This window comes from Dendrobates tinctorius, unplaced genomic scaffold (assembly GCF_039654945.1).
Source record: "Dendrobates tinctorius isolate UK_male_01 unplaced genomic scaffold, ASM3965494v1 ptg000139l, whole genome shotgun sequence".
In the NCBI taxonomy this organism is placed as follows: Eukaryota; Metazoa; Chordata; class Amphibia; order Anura; family Dendrobatidae; genus Dendrobates; species Dendrobates tinctorius.
The window spans coordinates 1,431,556-1,450,212 of NW_027361807.1; the positions used below are offsets into that span (position 1 = coordinate 1,431,556).

General features: G+C 44.1%; 1 protein-coding gene across 1 annotated transcript in view; it reads left to right on the plus strand.

The window, feature by feature from the left end:
• Nucleotides 1-18,657, plus strand: part of LOC141048966 (uncharacterized) — a 51,963-nt gene that overhangs the window by 31,037 nt on the left and 2,269 nt on the right. Inside the window, exon 8 of the mRNA XM_073545047.1 lies at nt 14,104-14,525. Coding sequence (XP_073401148.1) covers nt 14,104-14,520 — 417 coding nt within the window. The 3' untranslated portion in view covers nt 14,521-14,525. The remainder of the gene's footprint in view (nt 1-14,103; nt 14,526-18,657) is intronic.

Genomic DNA, 18,657 nt, shown 5'->3' on the forward strand with positions numbered 1-18,657 from the left:
AATAGTTGACGGAGACAAAATAAATCCCAAAAATGAAATCCTCTGTACCCCAAAAAGCCATTTCGATCCCTTGACGTACAGGGAATTCTCCCTCAAAATCCGGAACACAGTCCGAACATGTTCCACATGAGAGTCCCAATTCTTGGAGAAGATCAAAATATCATCCTTATAGATAATCAAAAATTAATCCACAAAGTTTCGGAATATATCGTTCATGAAGCACTGGAAGACAGAAGGGGCATTAGTGAGCCCAAAAGGCATCACCACGTACTCAAAATGTCCCTCCGGAGTATTAAACGCCGTCTTCCATTCATCCTCATGCTTAATGCGAATAAGATTATACCCCCCCCTGAGGTCAAGCTTGGTAAACCAGCAAGCACCTTTAACTCTGGAGAATAGATCAGAAATCAGGGGTAACGGATACTGATATTTAACAGTAATTTTGTTGAGGGCACGATAGTCAATACAAGGCCTTAATGAACCATCCTTTTTAGCCACGAAAAAAAAAACCAGCACCTAAGGGTGAAGAGGATGTAGACCATCCTAATATGGGTCTAATATGACCCTTCTCCAATGACTCCTTAATATAGGATCGCATAGCCTCGTGCTCGGGTACAGATAAATTGAAAAGCCGACCCTTGGGGAATTTACACCCCGGGTTCAGCTCAATTACACAGTCATAACTCCTATGAGGAGGCAAAGACGCAGACTCATTCTCACTAAATACATCATAAAAGTCAGCCAAATAGTCAGGAACATCATGCGACTGGGGAGAGGTGGAGAAAACAGGAGCATCACTAAGGGCACACCGACAACCCCAACTCACCACAGACAAAGATTTCCAATCCAGAACTGGATTATGGATTTGCAACCAGGGAAACCCCAGAACAATGGTATCATGCAAATTATGCAACACCAAAAATCTGCAATTTTCTTGATGGTCTGGGGAGACCCGCATTACCACCTGGGTCCAAAACTGAGGTTTATTCTTTGCCAAAGGAGTAGCATCAATACCCCTCAAAGGGATAGGCGTCCGCAGAGGTGTCATAGGAAATCCACAATGTTTAGCAAAATCCAAGTCCATCAGGTTCAGAGCTGCTCCCGAATCCACAAAAGCCTTGGCGGAAAATGTGGACAGGGAGCAGATCAGAGTAATTGCCAGAAGAAACTTAGGTTGAACACCACCCACAGAAAACGTGTGTGCACAACGTTTCTCTTGTTTAGGGCAGACAGAAATAATATGCGAGGCATCTCCACAAAAAAAACACAGCTTATTACGCCTTCTGAACTCCTGACGTTGCGCCCTAGACAAAACTCTATCACATTGCATAGGTTCAGACATTTGTTCAACAGGTGGCAACATCTCTCGTGTAGTTTTGCGTTCACGTAAACGCCGATCCACCTGAATGGCTAATGACAAAGAATCGTCAAGACCAGAGGGAACAGGAAATCCCACCATAGTATATTTTACAGTTTCTGACAAACCCTTCCGAAAGAGGGCTGCCAAGGCACCATCATTCCAGGTAGTAAGGACTGCCCACTTTCAGAATTTTTGACAGTACAACTCTGCCGAATCCCGACCCTGGCTTAATGCCAACAGGGTCTTTTCAGCCTGATCAATAGCATTAGGTTCATCATACAACAACCCCAAGGCTTGAAAAAATGCGTTCACATTATTCAGAATAAGATCATCAGGTTTCAATGAAAGCGCCCAATCCTGGGGATCACCGCGCAGCAAAGAGATGACAATCTTAACCTGCTGCGCGGAGTTCCCCGATGAGTTAGGCTTCAAGGCAAAAAATAATTTACAATTATTCTTGAAATTCAAGAATTTAGACCTATCCCCAAAAAACACATCAGGAGTAGGAATCTTTGGTTCAGCAGCATGTGAATGAGCAAGATAGGCGGAAATTCCCTGCACTTCAGCAGCGAGCTGCTCCACACGATCAGACAATTGCTTCATCTCCATTGAGAGAAAAATTCCCCCTATGGCCCCAGAGATATAGAGGAAAAAATATGCACAAAAAAAAAAATTCTGACACACTTTTTTTTTTTTTTTTTTTTTTTTTTTTTTACAATTCTCTCCTGCTATTGAGTACCCTAGGATCTGTGGTATGGCTGGTGATTCTGTTATGATGAGTCACCGAAGGAGGAAAAAACAAAATACTAGCTAAGTCCAGAAAAACCAGAGAGGTTGGCAGCTATCGGATTGCAGACCCCTGAACCTATCCACAACAACTAGCAGTAGCCGTGGGGGTTCCTATAGTGCCCTAGACCCCTCGATCACAGCCGGAGAACTACATAGCCTAAAGACAGAAAGGGGAAAAACTAAACTGCCCCAGAACAGACCCCAAAGCAATAGGCAGCCCCCAACATATAATGACGGTGAAGCAAGATGAAAACACTAACACAGATAGAAAGATAGGTTGAGCAAATGATGGGGCCCAAGCTAACTAAATAGGACAGGATAGGAAAGCTGCTGTCTGCCATTCGCAAAAACCCTATCCAAAATGAGCCAACCGACTGATAGGAAAAACAGGCCCTGAAGTCGCTAGGCTTCAAAAGACTATATCAGCACTCAGGTATATTCTGAAGACAGAGCAAAAGATCAACAGATCAGAGACAAAAATGGAATTCAGCTCACCCCCGGCCGGGGATGGCAGAACCCCCAAAAAACAAGGCAAAACAAAAACAAAACTGAAGAGTACAAAGCAGAGCAGAAAAACTTAGCTTTGAGACGCAGGAATCAGACTGGTCTCCAAGAATCCAGCAGGATCACCAGCAAGGCAGAAGGGCGTCGGCTGCCTTATATCCAGTCCTCAATTCCAGCCACCCAGTCATCATCTAGCTGCCCAGGTGTTTGGTAATCAGCCTCACTACCTTCCTTCACCAGAGGAGGGAGTTCATCAGACCTCAACGGTGAAGGGAAAAATGAACTCACAACAGTATGCCACGGGGCAAGCGAGGGCCTGCGCGTGCTAATAGAGGAGCACGCAAACACAGTGCAGAGCCAGCATGGTGCAAGGAAGCACAGAGAGCACGGCTGGGGCACTGGATAGCTGGTCGGGCTGCAGCACAGACAGGCGGGCAAGACTCCAGCGAACCCGGCTGGGGCAAAACAGGCGACACAGCTGTCACTGGCCGACGAGCACGGCTGAGGCACAAGCAGGCGGGCACGGCTAGGGCGGGCACAGCTGAGGCACAAACAGGAGGCTAGGAAGGCCAGGCGCATGCAAAGAGCACACGAAGAAGCAAGGCAAAGCAAGACAAGGTACGGAACAAGGAGCGGAACGTAGGCAAAAGCACAGAGCGGGATCAGAGAGTATAGGGCTAGCAGCGGAGCGTAGGCCAAAGCTCAGAGCCGGGTCAAGGGAGAACCTTGAGACTAGCCTGGAAATGTGCAAGAGAGCACCATAGTTCAGGGAGTAGAGGAATGGTGCGTGTGCCAGGAGGCACAGCAGAGCACCATAGGTAAGAGAGGAGGAATGGTGCGTGTGCCAGGAGGCACAGCAGAGCACCATAGGTAAGAGAGGAGGAATGGTGCGTGTGCCAGGAGGCACAAGAGAGCACCCTAGATTAGAACAAGGAAGACCAAGCAGAAACAGGGAAGTGGAAGCAGTACAAGGAAAGCATAGCATAGACAAAACATGGCAAAGGCAGAGAACACAGGAAGGACTACAAGTCCAAGTATGACAGAGACAAAACATGGCACAAAAGACAACACAAGTCATTGCATAAGACAAGAGGCAGAATACAAGTACAGAGCATGTGCAGAGAAGCACTACAGGGAAGAGTGCAGGGGCACAGAATACAGGGAGCGACTGAGCAGAGCAAGCAGCCATGCAGGGAAGCAACACGATACTCAGGCCCCGACCATAGGAAGGGGCAGTCTGATATAGGGCATTAGCACCTGCACTTCTGGGTCAGGAGCAGGGGAGAACTTCCAGTTCAGTTCCTCCAGGATCATAGAGAGCATTGCTAGATCAGAGTGGGCTGGACCATAGAGAAGGTCACATGTTTAGGGGCTCCACAAACACTGAGAGGTTAGCTGGGTCAGGCAGTGCTGGAACATAGCAAAGGTCACATGATCAGGGGCTCCAGGAATACAGAAAGGATTGCAGAATCAGAGCAGACACGGATGGTTACCTAGCAATTGCGTGCAGCCATGATGTTAGGCGCGCGTGCACACTGCCCCAGGCATCTTGCAGCACAACAGTCACAAGGTGCGTGTGCACATTGCTTCCAGGGATCTTGCTGCATGAGACATAACATGCATGAGAATTCAGTGCACATGCACACTGCTCCAGGGGTCATGCAGCACAACAGACATGGCGGGCATGAGAGGCATAACGGACATGGCGGGCATGACAGCCACCAAATACCCCTAGCTACTGCCCCCCGGGTAGCTGCAATACCAGGGTGTGCACTTAACACAGAATCATGAAATTCTTGAAGGAGTGTGAGACGGAATTGTTCGGGTACAAACAATTTACCTGGGGTTTATTCCTGGGAGCTTGTGCTTGTGCTTCCAGAATCTCTCTCTGTAACTCAGAGGAGATTTTGGCTACAACCACTACCGGTTGAAGAATGGAGGAAGGAGGTTCTGGAGGGGACACAGAATCAAAACTTCGGGATAAGGCATCCGCCTTTACATTTTTAGACCCTGGTCGGAACGTGATGGTAAAATGAAATTGAGAAAAAAAAAGTGCCCACCGAGCCTGTCTGGGGGTCAATCTCTTAGCAGACTCGATATAGGCCAGATTTTTATGATCAGTGATAACCGTAATGGGATGAGCGGCCCCCTCCAAAAAATGCCTCCATTCTTTGAAGGCCAATTTAACCGCTAACAATTCCCTGTTACCTACATCATAGTTTCTCCCGGCCGAAGAGAACTTCTTAGAGAAAAAGGCACAGGGTTTGAGGTTAGTCAGGGTAGAGGGGCCCTGTGACAATACTGCCCCCACCCCCACCTCCAAAGCGTCGACCTCGATGATAAAAGGTCTTGACGAATCGGGTTGTACCAACACAGGGACTGTGGTAAAACACTTCTTTAATGTAATGAAGGAATTTTTGGGGGCCACGGACCAATTTTTTAAATCTGCCACCTTAAGAGTGAGGTCCGTCAAGGGTTTCACAACCTGCGAGAACCCTTTAATGAACTTCCTATAATTAGCGAAGCCCAGAAATCGCTGCAACCCCTTCAGGTCATGAGGCTGCACCCAATCGGTAATGGCCTGAACCTTCCCTGGATCCATGCGGAAACCCTCCCCGGATACAATTACACCCAGAAAAGACAGTTCTTGCATAAAAAATGAGCACTTCTCCAGCTTAGCATACAAATGGTTCTCCCGGAGTCTCATAAGAACCGTACGTAAATGGTGTAAGTGTCCTCAGAGTATATCAAGATGTCATCCAAGTAGATGACTACATAATGCCCAATCAAGTCAGAAAAAACAACATTAATGAAGTTCTGAAAAACAGCAGGAGCGTTAGTGAGGTCGAAGGGCATAACCAGGTTTTCAAACAGCCCCTCAGTTGTCAGGAACGCTGTTTTCCATTCGTCCCCCTCCCGGATCCTTATAAGGTTATAAGCCCCTCATAGATCGAGCTTAGAAAACCATTTGGCCCCGTGAGTTGGTTGCATAGATCAGGAATCAACGGGAGAGGGTACGTGTTCTAAACAGTAATTTTGTTCAGTTCCCGAAAGTCAAGGCACGGTCGCAACCCACCATCTTTTTTCTTTACAAAGGAAAACCCCGCTGCCACGGGTGAGACCGAGGGCCGAATATGCCCCTTGCGAAGGCTCTCTTTGATGTACTCTTTCATAGCTTGGCGCTCAGGCCCGGACAAATTAAATAAACAATTTGGGTAATTTGGCTCCAGGTACTAAATCGATAGCACAATCAAATGGTCTATGTGTTGGGAGCGCCTCAGCCTCGCTTTCAGAAAACACGTCTTCAAAGTCTCTCAGGTACTCCGGAATACCCTCCAGACCGACAGACGACACAGATGCAGATCATATCGGATTGACAAAAGGAACCGGGTTACAACACAGACCATTATCATTACATCCCCATCGGATGATCTCCCCTTCACCCAATCAATGAGAGGATTGTGGCGTTGCAACCAGGGCATCCCCAATACCAGTCCTGCAGGCAAATTATTCATAATGAAACAACTTAACTTTTCCACATGAGTGCAACCCATTTTCATAGAAAAAACTTCAGACATAAAGCAAATTCCATCCCGGGTAAGAGGGGATGAATCCACAGCCACAATTTTAACAGGGTCTTTTAACCTGACTGTCCCTATCTTATTAAGAGTCACAACTTGGGCATCAATCAGATTAATGGAGGAACCACAGTCAACAAAGGCGGTGGTCATAACAGGACTGCCAGCAAGTTCCAATTCAACCTGGAGCACCATCTTTGTACATGAGAAAAAATGTACCTGGGAGTCTGGACAACCTCCTCGATTGTTGCCCAGACTCAGCCGTTTCTCTGATGGTTTCTCTGAAGAAGGGCAGGAGGGGCAATTCCTTTTCCAATGTCCAGAGGCTCCACAGTAAAAGCATAGTAGATTGTCTCTACGGTGCCTTCTCTCTTTATCCTTAACCGAGACTAACCCAACCTCCATGGGCTCAGATACAGGTGCAGTGTCACACAGTTTGGGGTACAAGGGAGACTCTTGTTGCATCATTCCTCTAGCACGGAGTCTCCGGTCCATACGGACCGCCTGCATCATGGCATCCTCCAGGGTATCAGGGGGAGGATGTAATGCCACAGCGTCCTGCAGACGGTCAGACAGGCCCCTGCGGAACAACCCCCTCAGGGCTGCGTTGTTCCAGGATACTTCGGCGGTCCAACGTCTAAACTCTGAGCAGAACCATTCAGCAGAGTGCCTCCCCTGTGTCACACTCATCACCATATCCAAGAACCGTGCAGCCTTTCTTAACCCTGCTCATGTAGGTATTGTTCACATGATCATGTTTTATATACATTAGATAGGACTGCTCCGTTAAGGGTTACCGTGATGTGGTGGAGTGGCTTAGTATACATTTTTTCCAAAAAGCGTATCAACTAAATACCCTGTGTTTGTTATCATCTCTTACTAGCACTTTGCTGCTTACTGTTACATATATTTTACAACAGAGTATTCATGCACGTTTGTCATACTGTGTGCTTTTTCTGTGTCTTAGTCTTTGGGTGGTGTGAACAGTTTCTCACTGACCTGTTCAATTTTGTGCACATCTCATGTGTTTTTAATTCATTGATTTCTTGCTTATGCAAGCATTGGGAGACCCCCGCCTCTCTCTTGTAGGACGTGCATAAAAAGTCATTTTTCCTAGCGTGCCCATACCGTGCAGCCTTTCTTAACCCTGCTCATGTAGGTATTGTTGACATGATCAGGTTTTAAATACATTAGATAGGGCTGCTCCGTTAAGGTTTACCGTGACGTGGTGGAGTGGCTTGGTATACATTTTTTCCAAAAAACGTATCAACTAAACACCCTGTATTTGTTATCATCTTTTACTAGCACTTTGCTGCTTACTGTTATATATATTTTACAACAGAGTATTCGTGCACGTTTGCCATACTGTGTGCTTTTTCTGTGTCCATGTCCTAACAATGACAGACATATTGAGTACCTGGTGATGCCTTTTGGGCTCACTAATGCCCCTTCCATCTTCCAGTCTTTTATGAACGATATTTTCCGGGACTTTGTGGATAAGTTTTTGATCATTTATCTGGATGTTATTTTGATTTTTTCCAGTGATTGGGATTCTCATGTGGAACATGTTCAGACTGTGTTCTGAATCTTGAGAGAAAATACTTTGTATGTTAAGGGATCGAAATGTCTCTTTGGTGTACAGAGGATTTCGTTTTTGGGATTCATTTTGTCCCCATCTGCTATTGAAATGGACCCGGCCAAGGTACAGGCCATCTATGATTGGGTTCAGCCCACTTCTCTGAAGGCTCTTCAGAAGTTTTTGGGTTGTTCTAATTTCTATCGTAAATTTATAAGTAATTTTTCTGGTATTGTTAAACTACTGAGGGATTTGACCAGAAAAGGTGCTGATGTGGTGAATTGGCCTCCAGAGGCAGTCTCGGCATTTCAGGAGCTTAAGCGGAGATTCACTACTGCTCCGGTTCTGCGACAACCTGATGTTTCACTCCCATTTCAGGTGGAGGTAGATGCTTCTGAGATTGGTGCCGGAGCCGTTTTGTCTCAAAGGGATCCGGTAACCTCTAAGATGAATCCCTGTGCCTTCTTTTCTTGAAAATTTTCCCCATCTGAACGTAACCATGACGTGGGGAATCGAGAGTTGTTGGCCATGAAGTGGGCATTTGAAGAGTGGAGACATTGGTTGGAGGGAGCTAGACATCAAGTTGTGGTCCTTACCGACAACAAGAATTTGATTTATCTTGAATCAGCCAAGCGCTTGAAACCTAGACAAGTTAGGTGGGCCTTGTTTTTCACGCGTTTTAATTTTGTGGTCACCTTTCTTTCTGGCACTAAGAATGTTAAGGCGGACACCCTTTCTAGGAGTTTCTTTGCGGATTCTCTTGATGTGACCGAGCCTACTACCATTCTGGGTGAGGGTGTAGTTCTTTCTGCCATTTCACCCGATTTGAGACTTGCCCTGGAGGAATTTCAGGAGGACAAGCCTGAACGATGCCCTGTGGGGAAATTGTATGTCCCTGACCAGTGGAGGAAAAGAGTGATGGCTGAAATTCATTGCTCTGCGCTGGCTGGTCATCCGGGTATTTTTGGTACCAGAGATTTGGTGAGTCGGTCTTTTTGGTGGCCTGCCTTATCTCATGATGTCAGGAATTTTGTGCAGTCCTGAGGGACTTGTTACAGTTCCACGTCCTGTTCTCATTCTAGTGGTTTGTTGATGCCCCTGCCGGTGCCCAGCAGGCCATGGACCCATATTTCAATGGATTTTATTTCTCATCTCCCTGTCTCTCAGAGAATGACTGTTATCTCTGTGAATTGTGATAGATTTTCCAAGATGGTCCATCTTGTACCACTCCCGAAGTTGCCATCTTCTTCTGAGTTGGTGCCCCTGTTTTTACAACAGATGGTTCGTTTGCACGGGATTCCTGAGAACACTTTGTCAGACTGAGGAGTCCAGTTTATTTCCTGATTTTGGAGGGCCTTTTGTTCTAAACTGGGAATTCAGTTATCTTTCTCCTCTGCATTTCATCCTCAGACCAATGGACAAACTGAGAGAACAAACCAGACTTTGGAATCCTATTTGAGATGTTTTATATCTGCTGATCAGGATGACTGGGTCTCATTTCTGCCATTGGCCGAATTCGCTCTAAACAATAGAGCTAGTTCCGCCACTTTGATGTCTCCATTTTTCTGTAATTTTGGTTTTCATCCTCGATTTTCTTCGGGGCAGGTGGAGGCTTCTGCTTGCCCAAGTGAGGATTCTGTGGTGGACAGAATGCAGCAGATTTGGGACCAAGTAGTGGACAAGTTGTCCCACTCTCAGGAAAAGGCCCAACGATTTTCCAACCGGCATAGGACCTTTGGTCCCCGGTTCAAAGTGGGTGATATGGTTTGGTTGTCCTCAAAAAATATTCCGATGAAAGTTGTGTCTCCAAAATTCAAGCCAAGGTTCTTTGGACCTTATAAGATTTTGGAAATCCTTAAGCTTCTTTCTGTTTGGCTCTTCCAGGTATGTTCAAGATTCATAATGTTTTTCACAAATCATTGTTGAAAAGGTTTGTGGAGCCAGTAGTTCCTGTGGGGGCGCCCCCTGGCCCTGTATTGGTTGAAGGTAATTTGGAGTATGAGGTAGAGAAAATATTGGACTCTCGTCTGGCTAGACGGAGACTCCAGTACTTGGTCAAGTGGAATGGTTATGGCCAGGAGGATAATTCTTGGGTCTCTGCTTCCGATATTCATGCCGAGAGATTGGTTCGTGCTTTTCACCAGACCCATTCTGATCGACCTGGTGGTGTGGATGAGGGTTTGGTGACCCCTCCTCAAGGGGGGGTACTGTTGTGAGCTCTCTTGATCCGACTTTTGAGGCAAGGCTCCCTCTGGTGGATACTGCTGGTAGTGGTGCTGGTCAACATGATGTTAACCCAACAGCTGCAGAAGATAATTGGAGGAGTGGTGGTAGTGACTGGGACTACATAAGCGAGCAGACTTCTCTCAGAGACTGCCGGTGATACTCCTTTCTTTGCTTACTGAGGATTTCTGTCTGCTGTCTATTCCTTTGGGGATCCGCTCCGGGGCAGTTTAGATTTCACCTTTCTGTCTTTAGGCTTAGTTAGTCCTCCGGCTGTGACGAGGCGTCTAGGGCAACGTTGGAACGCTCCACGGCTACTGCTAGTTGTGTTGTTAAGATCAGGGGTCTGCAATCCGCTGAGAGACCAACCTCTCTGGTGTTCTGGTGGCATAGCCTATTGCGCGCTCCTCCTCGGTGACCCATTCATAACAGCCTCCCTATACTCAGTGTGAGCCCCCACATAGCCTCACATATACAGCATGAGCCCCACATAGCGTCTTATATACATAGCCTCTCATGTACAACATGAGTACCACATAACCTTCTATGTTCATTATGAGCCAAACATAGCCTCCCTTTTAGCGTGAGTCCCACATAGCCTTTTATATACAGTATGAGCCCCATATAACCTCTTATATACAGTAAGAGTCAATTACCCTGTGTCTCTGTCATCCAGGATAACAATACAATATGTTACAACAAACGTCAACTTAAAAGTCAATACTACAGGCTTATATGAACAAAAGTGTTTTCTAGACCAACCAAACAACAAAACCACATATAGTCAAAAGTCAACAAATAGAAATGATTCTATTCATCCTGGCTTACTGAAAATGGATGTCGGGATAATTAAGATTAAATGCTGTGTCATCACGCCTCTTATATACAATATGAGCCCCACATAGCCTCTGATATAAAGCATGATCCCCACACAGCATCCCATATACAGCATGAGCCACACATAGCCTCTTATACACAGTTTGAGCACCCAACATAGTCTCCTATGTACAATATGAGCCCCACATAACCTCATATGAGCACCCATATAGCTTCCCATATACAGTAAGAGCCCTCACATAGTCTTCCATATACAGTATGAGCCCCGCACAGCCTCCTGTATACATACAAATATTCCATACACATGAAGAAAAAAACAATGCATACTCACCTTGTTCCCATTCCCCCAGGGCTCGGTTTTCTCCTCAGTGCACAGCTGACGCAATGAAATGACGTCATCACAAGTGCTGTCTCAAGCGCTGATTGGTGGAAGATGGAGCTGGTAGCTCCATCCTTCACCAGTGTATTCACTGCTGTCTGCATCTAAAGGATGCGGCTGGATGGGGGGTGAGGGCATGGTGCGGCTTGTTGGCCACTATTTCAGCCTTTTGGCTGGCTCGGTCTGCAGGCTCAATATGGCCCACGGGCCACAATTTGCGCAGGTCTGCTATAGAGGGATACTTATTATAAAAATATAAAATGAATACTTTATTCTAAATACTTCAAAATAATTATTCCATGAAAAATTAATGTGACTAAATGCATAATTGTTGCAGCACTTTAAAATGCACTGCAGTAGCAAACACCGTCTCTCCCTCTGAGGTTTATAGAGAAGAGATATTTAAACCAGTAAGGGGGATTATTGTCATTTAATTGTAAGTGTAAAAGAAAGTAAAATAAATTCTATCTCCAATTTGTGACAATTAATATATCCATTAGGTCAATTAACAATTTTGGACATTTCGATAAATGTGTACTAGGAAATCCCCCCTGAAAGATAAATGAACTGTCACAAAGTGGGACATAGAAATTATTTATTTTTTGTGGACTGTGCAAAATTGCTGAGACATATCCATTTTTGATCCAGGTGTCGGCATCCAAGTGTGCTCTGATTTTTTTTTTCTTCACACATAAGAAAAACTGATGAGACTCGGACCACACTCCGGTCAAACTCTGATAAAAGTCTGATCAAAATAATTGGCTCGTTTTTCTCACATGTGAGATAAATGGACGTCTGAAGGAGTCCATACACTCACGATTAAATGACAATCTCACATATTGGCGTAAATATCTCTTCTCTATTAACCTCAGAGAAAAGACGATATTTATTACTGCAGTGCATTTTGGGGTGATGCAATAATTATGCATTTAGTCGGATTTAGCATTCTTGTAGTAATTACTTTAAAGTAATTATAATAAAGTATTAATTTTATAATAAGTTTCCCTCTATAGATATATATCTGATAGTTGGATGGTAAATGTAACTACTACTTTATATATAAGTCCATTCATAGTCATTAGATTGCACTTTAGGCTATGTCCCTCTTTTGAGAATCCATATCTTTTTGACGGACAAGGTGCACAAACCGCCTAAAACACAGAATAAATATTGTAGACATGAAAGACGTTTTTTTGCATTAAATTATGTCAGAATTCTGTTACATTTAGCTTAATAAACCTTTTTTAATGTGTGAGTTTTATAGTATATAGAATATATGGGAACTTCCATACTTGTAATTGGAGTGACTTTTCTTTGCTTACACTTTGCTGTTTTAGCCTGAACAAAATGTCTAATGGTCCATTTACCTTATTAACATAAATTAACTAGTCATTGAACAGCCACCAATCGGCTCCTGCAAGTGTAACATGGTACAAGGTGGTGGCTGTGGGCAAGGCGCTCGTCTTCAGCGCCCCGGGATGTTACATGAAAGTGTGGGTCCTGGTTGGTTGTATGAGCACCCCGGCATGTCACATGAAAGTGTGGGTCCTTGCTGGGTGTGTGGACTTGGGCAATGGGGGCACTACGCCCGTGCAGGCCACTTGTAGCCGGTATTGTGGGCTGGACAGGACCAGGTGTTTCACAGTTCAATAAGGGAGGCCGACATCAAAAATATAGTCTTTACTAAATGATAACTAGGTAAGGGTTTTATACAAAGGATAGTGGAAGCAAAGTCTTATGAACATTTCCTTAACAGTATGAAGCCTTATTCCACACAGCATCCTTCCTCTGTAGTATACTCCAGGGCTTTCAAAACACACTGTTTCCCCCTACTTCGCCACAAGGAAGCTTTAACACTACAGTCCTGATTCACAAGTCCGTTTTACTTGTTCAGCGGTTCCTCATGCTATTTCTTCCACTACTGGCAGTCTGGATCTACGACTCGGGATTAGTGATGAGCGAGTGTGCTCATTACTCGAGTTTTTCTAGCATGCTTGGGTGTTCTCTGAGTATTTTGGGCGTGCCCGGAGATTTAGTTTGTGTCGCCGCAGCTACATGAATACATGTGTGGAATGCCTGTTTGTTAGGAAATCTCCACATGTATTCAGGCTGTTTAGCAGCCGCAAATCATGCAGCTGCAGCGACACAAACTAAATCTCCGAGCACGCCCAAAATACTCGGAGAACACCCGAGCATGCTCGGAAAACTCGAGTAACGAGCATACTCGCTCATCACTACTCATGACCCTTCACTAGTCCTTATCTCTCAGTCCTTCTGTAGCCCATCATCTTCTGCGTTACAAGTTCGGGTCTCGTGGCTAGGCGTTTTCTCTTAGGACCCATCTCCGAAAGACCACGCTTTCTCTTTTTGTTACTTTTTCTTAGGATTGCACTATCCCTTTTCTTAGTCTCCTCTCACTTAGGGTCAACCTTTATGCATGTTTGCTCACTACGCACGCCAGATCTCCTTTTCCAAGCAGGCATTAGCCCCTATATTCCGATACTTTACACTACCACATCCTACATTATACATTACTAACATTAGCTTACAGTATGCATTTTGTGCTTAAAATACTTATCACACTCTATACAGAATATAGTACATGACACAGTATTTACAAAAGACGTAACACATTGTTTACATTGCAAGTAACACACATACTCTGAATCCTTACCGAAAGAGAATTGCAACAAGGGCATAGGTTCTTGGCCGATCAAAAATGATTTTGCATCAAATCAAAATAATTTACAAAAGTAATGTTAAAGGTTGAAATCATAAAATATTGAAATGATTTATACTTATGGGTATCCCAATTAGGTGTTTTCTCTAACAATATATTTTTTTTTCTCTTTTACAGAATTATATTGAGAAATTTTCAGATTTTGTTCCACAGAGTAGTAACGGGGTCATTAAAAGAAATAACAGAACAACTCGTGACCTTTTAGGCCTTGTAGGTGGACTAACGGGGGGTCTTGATGGAATAGGAGCACTGTTAAACCTACTAGGTATAGTTGGTAAAGCAGTAAAAGTACTTGACCCTGTTTTATTACTGGTGGGAAAGCTATTAGATGGGCTTGGTGGAGTGACAAACCTACTTGGAGGTGGCGTTAATGGAGTTACAGGATTGATTGATCCTTTATTGGGAGGATTGGGAGGAAGTGGCTCATCTCAGGGAGGTTTACTTGGAGGAGTGGGAGGCATCCTTAGTGGACTGACAGGTACACTTGGAGGTCTCACAGGTGGAATCCTTAATGGTGGACTTCTTGGAGGATAAAGAAGGTAATGTATTTATTTCTATGTATATCTATAGTTACACCCATGCTGGGGCAGATACAGACAGTAGGCCCCTGTGTCATTATCTATCTCTAAAATGTCCTAGCAGTTATGAACCATGATATTCATTAACTCAGTCCCTTACATGCAATCTAATAGAATGTTGGGAAGCTACTGGCCCTCTAAACTACTGGGCCCTTGTGCAGCATGACATGTCACACATATGATTTGTCTGCCCCATACATATATTAAGCAACCATTGACCAAATCTGTAGAGTCCTCATACTTTTAAAAGTTAATATGTTCTGGTATGCTTATAGCTGGCTATACACATTAAATTATTAAGGCCTAAACCCGCCAAGTATCTAACGGTTGCAAGGGTTTACTGACTTTCCTTCAATAACAGACATTGTGAGAAAGAAATATCAATTTTTGGATTTCAATATAATTGATCTTTTTGTTTTCATATGAACAAGAACACAGTCTATGGTCTGACAGCAGCTTTTTTTCCCTCTCATTATTGAAAATACATTACATGCACACTTTTCTGAGCCAAGTACTGTATATGGGGGAGTCAAGTGGAATAGCTGTTTCAGGATTAGATTTGTAAAGGAATACTCCAAGGCTAATTCAAGCAATCAGATCGATTATAGTACAAGCGATCAGACGATCGCGGATTCAAGTCCCCTAGGGTGACTAACAAATACAGTAAAAAGTGAAAAATGTTTTGTAAAAAGTATGAAAAAAATTAAATGTTCAAATAACCCCCCCATTTGCCCCAGTAAAAATAAATCAATTGAAAAAAATAAAATACACATGTTTGGTATCGCTGCATTCGTAAAAGTATGATCTATTAAAATATAAAATAAACTAATCCTATAGGTGAACTGTATAATGTGATAAAAATCAAAATGCCAGAATTAAATTTTTTTGGAATCTGCATCATTGCAATAAAATACAATAAGAGGCGATCAAAATATCATATCTACTCCAAAATGGTATAATAAAAAACATCAGCTCAGGGCGCAAAAAATAAGCCACCACACAGCACTATATCTTGAAAACTGAAATTGTTATGGGTCTCAGAATATGGCGACCAAACCAAAATTGTATTTTTTAACAAATCTCCAATTTTTTTTTCTCTACTTGTAAAAAAAAAATACATATTTGACACCTATGTAAATGTATTTACCTGGATAATCATACTCCCAGGTTTGTTTTACTGTATAGTCAACATGGCAAACAGAAAAAAGCCAAAGCAGTTGTGGAATTACACTTGTTTTTGCAATTTCAACACACTTGTAATTTTTTTCCCGCTTTCTAGTGCATCACATGATAAAATGAATGGTGTCATTCAAAAATACAACTCATCCCACAAAAAAAAACAAGCCCTCATACGGCAATGTGGTTGGAAAAATAATAAAGTTATGTCTCTTGAAAAGGAGGGGGAAATTGGAAAATAGCCCTGTCATGAAAGTGTTAAAGGGGTTGCACGAGACTAAACAACTAATGACCTATCCATAAGATAGGTCATCAGTATAAGATTGTTGGGGGTCCGACACCTGGCACCACCATTGATCAGCTGATACCAGCTCCAGCAAAAGCTGAACATAAGCAATGTATGGTGTTGAACACCATTTAATTGAGTAAGAGATTATTCCAGTACTTGGCAGTGTGGGACGTGTGGGACGTGTTCCGCACCTTACACTGCTTAAATCAGTCCACTGCTGGAACAGATTTCAGGTGAACCTTGGGCGAACCAGGTGTCGGATTCAGCGGCAGAACTAGAGTTTTATGGGCCATGGTGCCCACATGTTGGACAGATGTGTGGGCTTTTGTAGCAATCCTATAAGGATGTATGTGTTGCCCCTTTCCCCATTATGTAGTAATATCCTCATCCTGGACCCCTTCCAAATATACATGTCCTCCATCCTCTTTATATATGTCCCACATCTGGTCCATCCTGGTATTTATGTCTCCCATCTTGGTATATATGTCTACCCTTCCTGTTATATATGTCCCTTATCCTGGGCCATTTCCTGGTTTATAGGTCCCCTATCATGGGACCCTTCATGGTATATATATACCCATCCTGTTCTCCTTCCTGACATATATGTCGATCATCCTCGGCCCATCCTGGTATATATTTCTGTGATCCTGGTATTTATGTTCCCCATCCTGGTATGTGTCTACCCTTTCTGGCATATATGTCCCCATCTGGGCTCATACTCCTATATATTGCTCCCATCCTCACATATATGGCAGTTATCCTGGTATATATTTCCCTCATCTTGGTATATATGTCTCCTATCCGGGCCCATCCTGATATATGTCCCTCATCTGGACCTTTCCTGGTATATACAGTGAGGGAAATACCGTATTTTTTGAAGCTCTGGATTATAAGACATACCCCAAATTTTGAGGAGAAAAACAGGTAATTATTTTTTTTTATATAAAATAGTGGAGCTTCTTATAATCCATGTGTCTTGTTGCTTACTGGGGGGTGGTGGCTACAGTGAAGCAGGGTCCCAGGGTCGCTGCTGGACAAGGCGTGGGGTGATGCTGCAGGCCGCAGGCTGGGATGAGGGAGTGTTTCGATGTGCAGCGCGCCACTGTGGGTATCTGATGCTGCTGCTGCGTTGTCTGGCACTGCTGCCGTGTATCTCCGGTGCTGCTCGGTGCTGTGGGTGCCCGGCGGTGCTGTCTGGGGCTACGGAGGTTTCCGGCGCTGCCAGGCTTCTGCTGACATTTTGTGACAGGCCAGAGCCCCGACAGTTCCATGATTTCCTGTGTGGTGGATTCCGGGAACATGGCCGCTGGGGGTGGAGCATGAGCAGAAGTAGACACCCGCAGCAGCACCAGGCAGCTCCGCCGAACACCCCCGTAGCACCGCCGGGCACCCTCTCATCCCAGCCTACGGCAACGGTACCGGCAAGGTATATACACAATATAAGACGCACCCCATTTTCCCCACAAATTTGGGGGAAAAGTGCATCTTATAATCCGTAAAATACGGTAAGTATTTGATCCCTTGCTGATTTTGTAAGTTTGCCCACTGACAAAGATATGAACAGTCTATAATTTTGAGGGTAGGTTAATTTTAACATTGAGAGATAGAATATCTAAAATAAAATCCAGAAAATCACATTGTACAAATTATATAAATTTATTTGCATTTTGCAGTGATAAACAAGTATTTGATCCCCTACCAACCATTAAGAGTTCTGGCTCCTACAGACCAGTTAGAAGCTCCTAATCAACTCATTACCTGCATTAAAGACCGATGTCTTATAGTCACCTTTATTAAAGATTCCTGTCCACAGACTCAATTAATCAGTCAAACCCTAACCTCTACAACATGGGCAAGACTAAAGAGCTTTCTAAGGATGTCAGGGACAAGATCATAGACCTGCACAAAGCTGGAATGGGCTACAAAACCATAAGTAAGACGCTGGGTGAGAAGGAGACAACTGTTGGTGCAATAGTAAGAAAATGGAAGAAATACAAAATGACTGTCAATTGACATCCATCAGGGGCACCATGCAAAATCTCACCTCGTGGGGTATCCTTGATCATGAGGAGGGTGAGAGATCAGCCTAACACTACACGGGGGATGGGGGGAACTTGTTAATGATCTCAAGGCAGTTGGGACCACAGTCACCAAGAAAATCATTGGTAACACAATAAGCCGTAAAGATTTAAAATCATGCAGTGCCTGCAAGGTCCCCCTGCTCAAGAAGGCACATGTGCAGGCTCGTTTGAAGTTTGCCAATGAACACCTGGATGATTCTGTGAGTGATTGGGAGAAGGTGCCGTGGTCAGATGAGACAAAAATTTAGCTTTTTGGCATTAACTCAACTCGCCGTGTTTGGAGGAAGAGAAATGCTGCCTATGACCTAAAGAACATCATCCCCACTGTCAATCATAGAGGTGGAAACATTATGTTTTGGGGGTGTTTCTCTGCTAAGGGCACAAGACTACTTCACCGCATCAATGGGAGAATGGTTGGAGCCATGTACCGTAAAATCCTGAGTGACAACCTCCTTCCCTCCACCAGGACATTAAAAAAGACAATGACCCAAAACATACAGCCAAGGCAACAAAGGAGTGGCTCAAAAAGAAGCACATTAAGATCATG